Here is a 16,330-nt window from a genome sequence, read left to right on the forward strand (position 1 = left end):
TGTGAGCCAGAGGGCTACAAATGATTTATGTTGCTTAACTGGTAGAGAATGGTGTTAGCAATGCCAAGGCCATAGGTTCGACATAAGTCACTTTGAATAAAAGTAGTGTTGTGATCATACACTATATAGATATATCACAATTATTTTCACCACAATATTATATTCATACTTGAGATCCTTTACTTTAAAGTATGTTTTTAGGACTTTTTGTGATTCATGCGCACATTTACACCACTGCAGGTTAATTAACGAAAAAGCAGGTTGTAAAAAAAGCACAAATTGTCAATTCTCAATCAAGGAAGTACACAACCTGCTTGGCATATACTATTATTATTTATTTTTGTAGAATTAAAAAAAAAAAATTGTATAAAATTTTTTTTTGCATTTGTTAAAAAAATTTCTAATGTGTTTTTCAAATAATCTATTTATCAAAGAATACTGAAAAAATCATCAGTATCACAGTTTCCACAAAAATATTAGGAAACACCCCCATTTTTATCAACATATTAAGCAACACCAAATCTATTATGAAGAATTTCTATAAAGAATTTCTGAAGCATCATGTGACATTGAAGAGCGGAGTAATGGCTGTTGAAAATTCAGTTTCGCCATCAGTAATAGATTACATTTAAAAAATAGATTAAATTGAAAAACAGTTATTTAAATTCCATGAAAAAATACTATAGTGATTTATGGTAAATACTATATTGTTTTTGAACCATACTATAGTAAAGTGTATTATACTGTATATATTATAGTATTTACAACACATTGTTATTGAATGCTACAGCATACTCTTGTATTAACTATAGTGAACTGATAAACTGTAATAAATACTGTAATATACTTTAGTTTTAACTACAGTAAACTGTAGTGTGTATTTTAGTATTTAGTATTTTTTAGTATTATACCCTATAGTTGTAGAAAATTTTGTACAGTATTGGGTAAAGTAATTGAATTTTAATTGAAATTGAAGTTTTTTTATGTTAGTATAGTTATATTACCACAGCAACTATAGAATTACCACAACAAATTAATTAAAGTATTTTACTATAGTACGGTTCAAAAACACAATAGTATTTACTACAAATTACCATAGTATTTTTTATGTGGGATAATACACCAAATTTTGAATGACAGTGTACATATAATAACATTTTCTCTTTTAATCTTTGTTTTTATTCTTGCTGGAATCTTTTTACTATTCAATCAGAACATTGACTTGCTCTCTACACACACTTATACAATTATCTTTCCAAAGACCCTTGGCCTTAATTTCATTTGTTTCTCTTTAAATAAATGCTCTTGTTAAATGAGATGAAACAAAAGCCAGGGGACACTTTAAATTATAACTGAAAGCAATTTTCCTTGTAATAACATCTGTAGTGTCTCTGAAATTAAATAAACATACAATTAAATCTCTTTCTCTTTGTCTCTCCGCAGTGTGTGAGAGCAGGGGCGGAGGTAGCGATCTCGTGCCCAGGTTCTCCTCATCCTTGCCCACCTACCTCCCTGTGTCCTGCCAATTGCAGGGTGCAGAGTCATCCTTCTTTCTCCGGGAGGCCACACAGGATGTGATGCGTAACGGGAGCTTGCAGACACGCAGTGAGCCTCTCTTTCTCCACCTGCCCGATGCTGGCCCTGCTCCCCTCTTGTCGGTCAACTGTAGCTATGGCAACCTCACTGCAGAGGCGCCAGTACCGCCAGAACTCCTCCAGGGGGCGCTGGCACGTTCCTTCCACACCTCTACACACCTCACACTGGGCTGGAAGGTGAGAGCGCACCTGGTAGGCAGGAGGATAGGAGTCGATCGACCACAAATCCAGGTGTTGTTTTATCTGGCGGGCCGTAGGTGGGAGGATGGGGATCCTCCCGCTGAACTACTTCCATGTATCCGTGTTGTTGGGTTCCGTGATCCAGGGGAAGGCTCTGTATCAACTGCCTGCCGACTGGAGGGAAACCTGGGGATCTGTGTAGCACAGCTTGGCATTCCAACGACCTGGTTCAATGTTCCTTCACCACGTAGGCGCACACAGGAGCCCGTTCCTGTCACGGTGGAGTTGCACTACTCTATCCTTCCTCCAGAAGCCCTGGGGAAAAAGTGTGTAGCAGGTAGGGTGCAAGGAAAGGCTGTAGGGCAGGAAGGGGATATGCAAAGGATTGGGACGGTGATTCTCACCACTGGGGACAACAAAGTGCCCAGAAACCGACTTAGACTGGATGGAGATGTCGAGATTCTGGCACCCCTCAACCCGGTTAAACAGGGACAGACAGTGGGATTTCAAGTACTAATGAATTCTGCTGCTGCTACTGAGCAGTTCACATTGAGGTAAGACAAAGTACATGCACACACCTGCATAGAGGTTGAACGTCTTGAGCTCATTAATGCATTACTGCATCAATCAGACAATAATTAGTTCTTAATTTCAGTACAATCAACCAAATTTACTATGGTGGTAGGGCTTGTATGACAACTCATTTTTACTTGCCTTGTACTGTACTTGTCTTCCAGAAAAGTAGCCAACCTTATGTAAGTGAATCAAAATATGTAAAGATGCACCTGATATGAACATTTTGGACAATATTTTAATTGTCATTTTTATTATGATGTAATTTTAGGGGTGCACTATTTGACCAAAAGCTTATTTCACTATGCAAGTAATTTTATTTCACAATAATGGTATATGTTACAATATAAAACAATATTAACCTTAGAGCAAAGATGCACATAAAAAATAATAGGACACATTCAAAAAAAGAAAGATATAAATAAAATGTAATGATTAAATGTAAAAACATTTAAAGTTGGTGTGCAGTAATCCACCCCCCCTCCCTTTTGACAAGTCTATAGCACTGTGTTGATGAAGAGTGTCAGTGGAGGGTACAGTATGTCTGTGCATCTGTGATGGTGTAACTGAGAAATAAAAGTCTGCATGACTCCATTACAGATTCATGTTGATCGCATTGTCATAAATGGTTTCTGTTAGTGGCTGGAATTGTTTCAAGGTGGTTTGTAAGAATAGTGGATATGTCAACGCTTTAAATCAGGGTTCTCCAATCCTGCTCCTGCAGGACCAGCTTCCTGCAGAGTAGATCTCCAACACACCTGCCTGGTTTCTAGTAACTCTGAAGATTCTGATTAGCTGGTGGTTCAGGTGTTTAATTAGAACTGGAGCTGAACTCTGCAGGATGGTGAGCCTTCAGGAGCAGAATTGGGCACCTTTTCTCTAAATTAACTCTGGCCATCTTAGCTTGCTTACAATATGTTTATGAACATAAAAGCTGTGTCCGAAAGCTCAGGCAGCAGACTTGTTGCCACGCTGCCCTATCAGTATGTTTATTTATTGGCATTATTTAGTCCTATTCATTTATTTTAGTTTAAAAGTTTAATTTAATCAAATTTTTTAAGTATAATTTAAAAAAGTTTGTTAATTTAACAAATTAATAAATATCACTATAATATTATATTGTTACGTAATTGTATGTATCTTGAGTGTGCCTGTTGTATCTCTCTCTTGTTTCTGCTTTTTCGCCAGGTTAAGAAGCAACACCTGTTGTTAATCAATGCTCCTAAGGGTCAGCCTCTGCTGATTCGCTCTTGTGACTGTTCTCCTAACCATAAAAGCCAGCTAGTTCTCCAGTGCAGGAGGGACGGGAGGTTTTCCCTCTGTCTCTCTTGTGAAGAGACCCTGTTGCAGATGTGTGTGGTTTCTTTTTGGTGACTGATTGTTGTAGGACTCTTGTTATTGAATCCCTGAGTGCAGGGCTAGTTGTTTTCATGTTTTATTTATTTTCCAAGTACTTTATGATTTAAGGAAGCTGTAGGGAGGTGGGTGCCATTTATTTTTATATATTCTTTTCTCCTGTTTATGGGTAGTCAGGGAGGTAGGTTTAGTATTGTCTTTTGGTTTGCATCGTTATTTTGTGTTTAGGTTATTTAGGTTCTGAAAGTATTTAGACATATTTTTGTTTGTTATTTTGGCCTTTACCCCCTCCTGAATTTAACTTGCTTCCATGTAGATGCCTCTGTTTCTTATGTTCTATTAATAAATCTTTATTTTTGTTTAACTTATGGTCTGGGTGTTGAATCAGTGCTGGGACAGAAGACAGGGGCTGTGAAGAAGTTTAATTTATTTGGAAAGTTTTTTTTTTTTTTTTTTTTTCATCTGTTCCTTCTCTACCCTAGACAGGGGAGATCGTAACAATATAGTATAAGTATTTTATAATAAGAATACAAATGTATATAATAATAATAATAATAATTATTATTATTATTTTATCTAATGGTAAAATTAAAATGTGTTTTTTTCATAGTATTTTTTTGCTTACAAACATTGAGCCATAGAGTTTTTATTTTGGCGGAGAAAATGCAGGGAAACTTAAAATGCTTTAAAATGCTTCTATTTTGTTGACAACAGATTCTCATTACTAGTTTGGGAAGATGATTTAGGCAAGTGTTATTTTCAAATGCATGGTATATGTGACTCAATCTCACAGGACTTTCAGCGATGGAGGTCATTCAGGGGAGCATTTACTGCAAACCGAATAGAGACACTGAAAACACTGTTTTATGAGCTGCTCACATAAGAGAACATCAGATTACATATTTATAAATGTCAGTGCCATCTTTGAGATTTGATCATTGTTCTTATAAACCGTTTTGCATACTTTGGCATTGTTAGAATTAATACAAAAGTTATCAGCCAACTGATGAGTAACAGTTTCATATACTTTCCAACTCCAGTTTTGTTCCCCCTTACTTGCATTTGGTGCTTGGCAAGTGTAAATTTTACACCCATGGAGCTCCCATTATTCAGTGCTAAAAATGCACACGCATAGAGTTTGGTGATCCTTATAGTGACAGTTCACACATGAACACACTGCTGCTCGCTTACTCACTGGCAGCTTTTCATTCTGGAGGCCTTGGGGCTTTCCCAGACATATGATAGATTAGGCTTATCATCAGTGTGCACATAAAGCAGACTACCGCTGTACACGTCCCACATCTCCGCTCCTCTCTTCTCTATCACATTCACTGCTGTTGAGTTTTATTGTGGCCAATAATTAGTCTCTGCCATCAGCACGTAAGGATCATTAAAATGGATTAAGGAGCACTACTTTGAGGTTGTTTCAGGGGGTATAACAGCTGAGTCTGTCATATAGTCACTGACAAGATTTTAGTTGGATATTTACATCCATACACAGTCGTTGTTACTAATTGTTTACAGCTTAAGCTAAGAGACTTTGGTGTGATGCCATCTAAGTGTATTTATGTCTGAGAATGTGATTATCTGCAGGTGAGTCACTATGGAATATGTCTCTCCTATCTCAATTAACTTCAGTCAGCAGAGAGACAGATGCATGCTGGCAGAGGAAGATGCTATTGTTTCTGCTAGTTGAACGATGCTGCGACATCAAAGCCACTCCTGCTGGTGTCGTTTGGGTCTATAAAAGATGTGTGATGTCTTTCATTTCGCCACCTGCTATCTGTTTAGATGGAACAAATCAAAATGTTTTCCTCCTACCGATGATGGAAAAAGTCTCCCAGCCGTTGTTTCTGTTTGTCTAGAAATTCTCAAATTTCTGCCCTCATTGTTGCAGAGGAGGAGATTGAAATAGCTAAAAATAGCTTCATTTGTTCCCTCTAAAGTCAAAACAGAGTTAGTGTAGTTGGTATTTTTCCTTGTTTGTGTATCATACAAATGGAAAGATTCAGGTCTTTGAAAGCAGACCTCAACAGACTTTTGAATCGACCTAACAAAGCCAAAACATTTAGAAATTTCTTCTGTCACAGTCTAGACATAGTTTAAAGATTCTAGATCAGTGACCTTAAGTTTTTACTTGTGTATATACCTGTACTTTAACTGGAAAAAAGTCCCACTAGTTAACATAAACACTTATTAAATGTTAATTAGCATTTTGCATTAAATTGGATTTCTATAAATTTAGAAAATAATTATGATTTATCATTTAATTTAATTTAATTTTATTTGTCAAATACTTCTACACCCAAGGGTTTCATAGAGGTTAAGACAGTCCATTTTCTAGAGTGTAGTAACCAAAAAATATTTAATTTTCAGTCAATATTGTTCGAAATTTCATATCAGAAAAATATTTTCTGACCTTTTCTGCATCTCTGGTGACCAAAAATGGATTTGTGACTATTAGAGTATTATTATTTAAATTAAGATTTTTATTGAAATCAGATTCATTAAATTCTCAACTAGGGCAGCACAATTAATCAATTTCTAATCGTGATTACAATTACGGACGCCAAAATTACGTAATCTTTCAAAGCTGCAATTAATTGTTCAAAGTCCAATTATGTTATTCTGTAACGCTTAAGTTTTATCTTAAGGGTTTTTCCATTGTTTTAGTTTTAGTATTACATTATAATACCATATATATATATTTTAAAGAATTCACTTCAGAATATGATGCTTGGTGAACAAAGCACTGGATTTCTCAGTTGATTTGCCAGATTTATCCAGTTTTAGTACTTGTTCTCAAATCAGCAAGCACAATTGTCTAAGGCTTTGCATATCTTACTATTTAACAGATTTGTACAGTTTTCACCTAATTTGCAAGGCCAGGTTCAGTTATTATAAGATCTTCAGCTTAAGAGTAGAACGAAAGACACAATACATGGTAATACTTTACAATAAGGTTCATTAGTTTAGTTTACTACTTTAGTTAAAATGAAATAAGAATAAACCATACTTCTACATCATTTATTAATCTTAGTTGATGTTAATTTCAACATTTACTAATGCATTATTAAAATAAAACAAAAGTTGTGCTTTTTAACATTAGTTAATGCACTGTAAGTTAACGAACTAACAATGAACGACTGCATTTTCATTAACTAACATTAACAAAGATTAATAAATATTTTAATAAATGTGTTGTTCATTGTTTGTTCATGTTAGTTAATACATTAACTAACATTAACTTATGGAACCTTATTGTAAAGTGTTATCCAATACATTAATAATTTTACAAAATATTTATTTTTAATTAATGTTTTACAGTAGTACTGTATTATCTACTGTATTTTTGATCAAATAAATGCACCCTTTGTGAGCATAAAATAGCAAAGTATATTGGTAACACTTTACAATATACTGTAGTTTCACTTGTATATATAGTAAATGCATTAGCTTACATGAACTAACAATGGTCAATTCATTCTTATAAGGTTTTGCCAAGTTAGTTCATGGTGCTTTATCTAATGTTACCAGATGCAAATATTGATTTTAGAAATGTTTTAGAAAATGTTAAAATTAATATTTACTGATATTAATGAATGCTGTAGAAGTATTGTTATAAATGCTGAAGAAGTATTTTTGTTCTTGTTAACTTATAGTTAACAAATTATTCATTATAGTAAGGTATTGCCAGTATATTAAATATAGCTGAACGCCGTATTACCTTAAGCACGTGTCTGTATTCCTCGATCACACTTTTATTTGCTGTTCTTTAACTATTCTTCTACCTACTGTTTTCTTTCTTCTTCCTCTTCTTAAAAAACAATCTGCATTTTGATTCTTCCAGACTGCATAACTCAATCAAAGGACTGGATTTCATCTGCTTATACACTTCGTCCATGGTTAATAATAATAATAATAATTTGTTGCATTTATATAGCACTTTTTCCAGAATGCCCACCACACACCAGCTTATTGGTGGAGAGGAGAGAAAGTGATGAAGCCAATCTCACGGTGATGGTCAGGTGATGGTGATGGTCAGAGGCCAATAGGTGAAATTGGCCAGGATGCTCGGTTTACACCCCAACTCTTTTTCAAAGGACATTCTGGGATTTTTAATGACCACAGAGAGTCAGGACCTCGGTTTAACGTCTTATCTTAAGGACGGTGCTTGTTGACAGTACAGTGTCCCCATCACTATACTAAGGCGTAAGGACCCACATAGACCACAGGGTGAGCACTCCCTGTTGGCCTCACTTACACCTCTTCCAGCAGCAACCTAGTTTTCCCAGAAGGTCTCCCATTCAGGTACTGACCAGGGGTCTCATTTATAAAACTCTCTATAGATTTCATCCTAAAATTTTACGTAGGCACAAAAGCTAGATTTTGCATACGCAAAACCATGCGTATGCCAGAACCTGTGCAAAAATCTCTTTAAAAATTCCAGTCAGGGGAAGATTGTGCGTACGTGCCTCTCCACTTCGACTCCTCTCCAAAACTACCATATATGGAGCATACAATGCCTAGTTCTCTTACGAGAGTTCTCTCGTACTGCGTCTTAGCTAAGACGCTACGGGAAAAGTCTCTTCACGAAATACTGAAGCAAAAAATGATCCTTAATTTTGAATTTTTGTAAAGCGCATTTGCAGCAGCACACAGCCTTCGCGCCCTTCACGCCACTTCCCGCCGAAACGGGTGTGGCCCAACCTTATAAAAGGAGCTCGAAAAGGCTGACTCACCTGATTTTTCATCTCTTCAGCGAAGCTCACGCATCACTGGATCACGGAGGAAGCAAGCGCCGTCTGAGAAGCATATCAGCGGGACGAGCCATTCTGAAGCTGCTGGCCTTCGCCGCCTTCCACTGCCGTTCCTGCTGCGCTGTCCGGCGCCTATATCCTTTCAATTCTGTTATATCCAGCTGTTCTTTATGCGTGTGTGTGTTTTCGCCCTGCGACACACACTCGTAAAAGAGCTTGCGTCTTTTTTTAAGATGCCTTCCTGCGGCTCGTCAGAGCCCCACTCAGCGAGGGAGACCGGTACGTCATCTTTGTCTCCTGCCTGGGTGAAGATCATGCATTGCTCGCGCTCGCTGATGGCGGATGCCCTCACTGCGAGCTGTTGCCATGGTGACTCTGAGGACTCGCTTGGCCTTTTTCTCTGAGCCTGCATTCTCCGCTGCGCTGAGGTGCCGTAAAAGCGCCACTTCCAGAGGGCTGGGCATGCTCCGAGGATCTCGCGCCTTCTGCTCAGAAGCCCAGCAAACGAGCTGACATCGAGAAAGAGCCGAGGCGAGTGCTCACGCTGGCCGCGACGACTCTCGGCCTCAAGTGGTCTGCACCGGCGCCCCTCCTCTCGTTCCCGGCTGGATGGTAGTTTCCTTTCGGATGAGCGTACTTCTCAAAGCCCGCCTCATTTCTTCCTGAGCTTCACGAAGAGGTGGCAAAGGCTTGGAACGCTCCATATTCAGCGCGAACTCGTTCGTCTGTCTCACTAGCATTCTCCACACTGGATGATGCTAAAAACAGGAAATACCAGTCACTTCCGCCGGTGGAACAGGCGATAGCGACGCACCTTTGTCCGCCCTCTGCTGGACGGTTGCCATCTGAAGCCTGCTGCATGACGTCACCTCTGCTCGCGCAAATCTTTTCTGCTGCTGAGCAGGCTGCGTCTGCACTTCACACAATAGCTGCTTCATCGAAGCACCGGTGTACGAGTTCCGCTGTGGCCGAGCTCTCACCCAAGCGCGCCGCTGTTTCAGTTCCAGGAATTGTGACTGTCTCAGCGTTTTCTGCAACGCGCAAGCCTGCACGGTTGCTCGCTTGCCTGCACACAAAAGCCGTTATCACAACAGCTTCAGCAATGCAGCTCGAGACCCCCGTTCTCGCTCTACCGGCCGTCGCCCCGCGCCGCGGGGACCTCAGCAGAGGATTACGGTGAGGCCGGGAGCCCCGAAGCCGTCCTAGGAAAGCGCCGGTGTAAGAGTCACCGCGGCCGAACTCTCACCTAAGCGCGCCGCTGTTTCAGTTCCAGGGATTGTGACTGTTTCAGCGTCTTTTGCAATGCTCAAGCCTGAAGGTTGCCCGCTTGCCTGCACACAAAAACTGTTATTACGGCTGCCCAGATATTTCTCAAAGGAGGTGTAATTTCTGGTGTTCCGGCCACGGCCGATGGTGCTATAAATGTGGTGACGATGCCCACTGCTCAGTGCCCATCTCCACATATAAGCACAGCCCTTCACACAGGGCTCGCGCCCATAAAAGAGATTCAAGTCGATCGCGCGCACTGCATAGTAAACGTGCCCACTCCTCAGTGCCCACAATCACTATGTCACACGCGTCATGTGGTTTCTGTAAAAACGAAACCCGTGCACGTTCGTCCGGCCACGGCCGATGGTGCTATAAATGTAGTGACGATGCCCACTGCTCAGTGCCCATCTCCACATATAAGCACAGCCCTTCACACAGGGCTCGCGCCCATAAAAGCGACTCAGGTCGATCGCGCGCACTGCATAGTAAACGTGCCCACTCCTCAGTTTCCACAATCACTATGTCACACGCGTCATGTGGTTTCTGTAAAAATGAAACCCATGCACGTTTGTCCGGCCACGGCCGATGGTGCTATAAATGTAGTGATGATGCCCACTCCTCAGTGCTCATCTCCACATGTAAGCACAGCCCTGCACACAGGACTCGCGCCTATAAGATTGACTCAGGTCGGTCACGCGCTCCACATGGTAAACGTGCCCACTCCTCAGTGCCCACGAACACTATGTCACACACGGCGCGTGGTTTTCTGTAAAAACGAAGCCCGTGCACGTACGCTCTGCCCAGGCAGACAGCGAGTCGAAAGCAGTAAATTTGCACACTTGCAGCCCACAGTTACTCGCAGACATCACGAGTCCCACGGGACCCGCTCAGCCCTCCCTCAATCGGTTAAGCGCCGGGACGGGGTCGAGGAGGAGCGATCTGCCCGCTGTGATCAGCGCGCTCCCCGCCTCAAATGCCACAGGCGTAACGCCCATGTTACAGCACACCAAAGCGCCGCCGTTGCCCAGTCAACAGAGCGCGCTTCGCGTCCAGCCCTTAGCCATTCATGCAGATGCATGTTCAGCGCTTCCAGGGGTTTCGGATTGGGTGCTAGACATTATAAGGAGAGGCTACTCGCTACAGTTTTTTTGACGCCCTCCGCGCTTTTTAGCGCGCGTCGAAACCACGGTCAAAACAGAAGTAGTGCACATACTTAGGGCCGAAATATCAAAACTGTTGAGCAAAGGGGCTGTAGAGCCTGTGTCTCAAGCTCAAAGCGAGGGGGGGGCTGTACAGCAGATGCTTTCTAGTGCCCAAGAGAGACGGGGGTCTCAGGCCCATACTGGATCTAAGACAGCTGAACAAGGCATTGGTGGACCGCAGTTTCGGAATGCTTACGACCAGGAAGCTCCTCGCGCACATTCGCAGAGGAGACTGGTTCATGTCAATAGATCTGAAGGACGCGTATTTTCAAATACAGATAGCGTCAAGTCACTGGCGATATTTGAGATTCGCCTTCGAGGGCCAGGCAAACCAGTTTACAGTCCTGCCGTTCGGCGTGTCCGTAGCTCCTCGTACGTTTACGAGGTGCATGGACGCAGCGCTCGCTCCTCTCAGACTCAGAGGCATGCGAGTGCTGAACTATTTGGACGACTGGCTGATTCTGGCTCAATCACGGGCGGAGCTCGTGGAGCACAGGGCCGTTTTACTCGATCACCTCGAGAAACTCGGTCTCAGTGTCAACTGGATGAAGAGTTCGCTGAACCCCAGTCAGACGATACTGTTTTTGGGTTTAGCTCTGGACTCACGTTCCATGACGGCGCGGCTGTCACCACAGCGCGCGGCGAGTTCTCTCCTCTGCGGCGCGACCGTTTCGCTCAGAGAATGTCAGAAGATGTTGGGTCTCATGGCCTCAGCATCTGCAACCCCTGCAGTTCTGGCTGAAAGCGCGGGTATCTGGTCGACTGCATCTCAAGGTCAATCAGGGCTGCGTTACAGCCCTGAAACCCTGGACAGCAAACGACTGGTACCAATCAGGTGTAATCCTGGGGACTTCCTCGAAAGTGAAGATGGTGTCGACGGACGCCTCCACTTCGGGATGGGGAGCGCTGCTCGAGGGCAGACCGTCCTTTGGCCTGTGGTCAGAACAGGAAAAGCTCCAACATATCAACTGTCTGGAAATGCTGGCAGTGGAGAACGCGCTGACGCGTGTTTCTGGGTCCAGTCAGGCTGTCCAGAAACAACATTCCCTCGGGCGAATGGTCTCTACACCCGCAAACAGTCTGGCTGTTGTGGGAGAGATTTGGCAGGGCGGAGGTGGACCTCTTCGCGTCCCACGAAAACGCTCACTGCCCTGCGTTCTTTTCCAAGAACGAAAGCGCGCTGTCACGGAGATGGCCGTGCTGCCCGCTTTATGCTTTCCCTCCCGTCTCCGTCTCCCTCCTTCTGCAGGTGATAGAACGGGTGAGAGAAACAAGATGTTCAATGCTGCTTGTAGCACCTTTTTGGAAGAACCAACCATGGTTCCCAGATTTGATGCGGTTAGCAGGCATCGCCCCGTGGCCAGTGCCATTGAGGAGGGACCTCCTCTCGCAGGCCAGGGGCTCAATTTGGCACCCTCAACCGGAGTTGTGGTCCCTCCATGTGTGGGCGCTCAACGGTTACCCGCTGATCTCTCAGTGGGAGTGCTAAATACCATCACTCAGGCTAGAGCTCCGTCGACACGACGGTTGTATGCCTCGAAGTGGTCGGTGTTTTCCAGCTGGTGCACAGGTCGGGGATGTTCACCCCTTAGTTGTGAGGTGATGGAGGTTCTCTCCTTCCTACAGGAGCTGTTGGATAAGTGCAGAGCCCCATCCACGCTCAAAGTTTATGTGGCGGCCATCGCAGCGTTTTCTGAAACAGCGCTCGGTCAGTCAATAGGAAGGAACGATTTGGTCATCCGCTTCCTTAGAGGAGCTAGGAGGCTGAATCCTCCCAGACCTCCATCAGTCCCTATATGGGACATCGCGACGGTTTTTGGAGGCCATGAAGGGTCCCCCTTTTTGAGCCTATCCAATCGATTAGCCTCCAGTATCTGTCGTTCAAGACGGTATTCTTGTTGGCTCTCGCTTCAGTGAAGCGTGTGGGTGACCTGCACGCGCTCTCGGTGAGCCAGTCGTGCTTGGAGTTTGGGCCTAGTGACTCAAGGGTCATACTCAAACCTAGGCGCGGTTATGTGCCAAAGTCCCTCAACACGCCGTTTCGGGCTCAGGTTATTGCCCTGTCTGCCCTGTCGGTGTCAGGAGAGGATGGAGACTCGAGTCTTCTTTGCCCTGTTAGGGTTTTAAGAGCTTATGTGTTTTGCTCCGCTGTCTTTAGACAGACTGAACAGCTGTTTGTCTCGTTCAGTGGATGTTCAAAGGGAATGGCTGTTTCGAGACAGACTCTATCCAGATGGATAGTTGACGCCATAGCGTTGGCTTACGCTTCCAGGAGCCTTCAGTGCCCACCGGGCGTCAGAGCACACTCCACGAGGGGCGTTGCCTCGTCGTGGGCGTGGTCTACTGGGATCTCCTTGCAGGATATATGTATGGCGGCAGGTTGGGCCTCGCTGTCTACATTTATCAGGTTCTATAACCTGGAGGTTCCCGCCTTGCAAGCAAGGCTGCTGTCGTTATAGCCGAATCAGGGCCCTGATGGGAATTCTGAGTTCGTGAGCGTTATGCGCTGCCGACTGTTATATGGGCAGTATTGCGTAAGACCCGCATTGCCACATTGGTCAGGCCTTGCCTCGACTATGTGATGATTGTATTGCCGCATCTACGGGTGCCGCTAGATATGGGATGGAGGGCTCCCCCCCTCTCCTGTCCTGGGCTCTCTGTGAGTCCCTCGGGTGACTGTGCACTGTAAATCCTGGGCGTTGCTTCAGGTTTATTGGTGTGTGATCCCTGCGCGCACGACGTTTTACATGGGGTTCCCGTAGCGTCTTAGCTAAGACGCAGTACGAGAGAATTCTCGTAAGAGAACGTACTCGGTTACTAACGTAACCTCGGTTCTCTCTAGAAGAGGGAACGAGTACTGCGTTCTCTGCCATGCGTACGATTCACTCTGGTTCGCTTCGGCGATGAAATAAATCAGGTGAGTCAGCCTTTTCGAGCTCCTTTTATGAGGTTGGGCCACACCCGTTTCGGCGGGAAGTGGCGTGAAGGGCGCGAAGCGCCCTTATTGGTCTGATATGGCATAAGCCTGCGCTCGATAGGCTGTGCACTTGCCGCAGAGCAGCCAATGAGCGAGCGAGCCGTCTCGCCTATGGCTGTGTGCTGCTGCAAATGCGCTTTACAAAAATTCTAAATTAAGGATAATTTTTTGCTTCAGTATTTTGTGAAAAGAAACTTTTCCCATAGCGTTTTAGCTAAGATGCAGTACTCGTTCCCTCTTCTAGAGAGAACCGAGGTTACGTTAGTAACCGAGTACGTTTTACCATGCATAACCTCATCTGCATATCATTTCCATGAGAAATCCCATGCACGTGCCACATGTTTTACGTGGAGACATTAAGAAAATATTTCAGCATTTCAGTGCTTTTTCTCAGGAGATTGTTGTGAGGCAAAAGTAAATACATTTATGAAGTATAATTTGTGTCACATTATTTTTGTAAAGATCTGTGCAGTCAGTGTCACTATCTGATGTGCACGATGTGCAAAGTTTGAGAAGTGTGTCTGTATTTAAAGGGATAGTTCACCCCAAAAATGTACATTTTGTAATAATTTACTGACTCTGTCTTTCCAAACTACTGTATATGATTTTCTTCCTCAGTGGAACACAAAATAAGATATTTTGAAAGTCATTAGGGTCTTCTTTTGTATTACAAATAGTAGTCACCTTTTTGTATCCTGATCTCTACTGGGATTCTGTAGGTCAGTACATTAGTAATGCAAATGTTAATGAGAGAGGCTGATCAGTGACATACTTTTCATGAGTTTTTGGTACCAGAGATATTTTTGTGCTAGTATTGCAAAGCAAAATTCCACAAATATTCAAATTATGTGCATCCTCACAGAGTTATTGCCATTGTGTTAATGCCTGTCCAGTCCAAAGTGGACTTTATTATGCAATGGTAGGCGACCGCCTTGGGCCCCCAAAAGTCAAGGGCCCACTAAAATACTTTTAATTTACAAGGTGCGGATTTAAGCACAGACATGCGAACGGTTGCTGTTTACAGTGTTTATTACCACAACAACTGTCTGCATGTCTTGAGCTGAACTTGCTTCTTGTGTATCCTGCTTGTAGCAAATGAAAATATCATGCATGGGAAGCTGTAATTAAATATTGATCAACAGTGCGTATTATACTGTAGCTGTGTTTATTGTTTTAAATGCCGCTTACTCATTAATGAGGAGGACACAACAGAGGACACATACTGTACTTTTTTGGTTGATTATAATATACACTGAACAAAATGTTTGCCCCCATTATTCATGAGCTCAAGACTTTTTCTATGTACACAAAAGGCATGTTTCTCTCAAATAGTGTTCACAAATCTGTCTAAAGCTGTGTTAGTGAGCACTTCTCCTTTGCCGTGATAATCCATCCACCTCACAGGTGTGTCATATCAAGATGATTTTTGCACAGGTATGCCTTAGGCTGGTTGCAATGAAAGGTCACTCTAAAATGTGCAGTTTTATCACACAGCACAATGCCACAGAAGTCACAAGTTTTGAGGGAGCGTGCACGTGCAGAAATGTCCACCAGAGCTGTTGCCCTTGAATTGAATGTTAATTTCTCTACCATAAGCCGTCTCCAAAGTCATTTAAGAGAAATTTCTGTGGCCTCACAAACGCAGACCATGTGTAACCACAGCATCTTGATATGTCACACCTGTGAGGTGGATGGATTATCTCGGCAAAGGAGAAGTGCTCACTAACACAGATTTTGACAGATTTGTGAACAATATTTGAGAGAAATAGGCCTTTTGTGTACATAGAAAATGTCTTTGAGTTCAGCTCATGAAAAATGGGGCAAAAAAGTGTTAAATTTATAATTTTGTGCAGTGTTATTTTCTTTATAATTCCCTTTTCATTATTTTAGTTTCATTTGCATTTGAAGTTAAAATAACTAAAAATAAATGTAATTTAAAGTTGTTAAAGTAATGTGCATTTTCAATAATCCTGTTTTCAATTTTTGTTCAGAACAATGCAAAACAACATAAAAGAAAGCCATTATAACATGTACATGAAAAATGTAGAAGCATTGGACACAACTATGGGGCACCATTGTGCAGCAGCAAGCATCACAACAAAAAAGGAACCTCAATGTTGATGTACTGTAGGTAAATGTGTGCAATTTTATAGGGCTCCATTCCTATATTTTGCCTGGGGCCCCCAATTCACTAAATACGCTCATGCTTCTGGTGTCACACAGTTTATCAGTGCTGTGTCTGCCTACTATTGTGGCCAAATGTTCAAGCGCCCACCACTTTACATCCATAAATCGCTTTCTCTCTCTCGCTCTTTTCCTCTCCAATAGTGCTCCTTCTCTCTCATCCTCATTAGCCAACTCTAAAATATTCATTTGAACAGACACTGAGCATCATTAGTCCCTGTTAGAAGACATGAT

The 16,330-nt window shown here is 42.8% G+C and overlaps 1 protein-coding gene across 1 annotated transcript in view; it reads left to right on the plus strand.

Annotated features, from left to right (window-relative positions):
• Positions 1 to 16,330, plus strand: part of si:dkey-215k6.1 (transmembrane protein 132C) — a 254,678-nt gene that overhangs the window by 75,062 nt on the left and 163,286 nt on the right. The window contains exon 2 of the mRNA XM_059548643.1: positions 1,444 to 2,329. Within this exon, the coding sequence (XP_059404626.1) occupies positions 1,444 to 2,329 (886 nt within the window). The remainder of the gene's footprint in view (positions 1 to 1,443; positions 2,330 to 16,330) is intronic.

The sequence above is a fragment of the Carassius carassius genome, chromosome 4, assembly GCF_963082965.1.
Source record: "Carassius carassius chromosome 4, fCarCar2.1, whole genome shotgun sequence".
Lineage (NCBI taxonomy): Eukaryota > Metazoa > Chordata > Actinopteri > Cypriniformes > Cyprinidae > Carassius > Carassius carassius.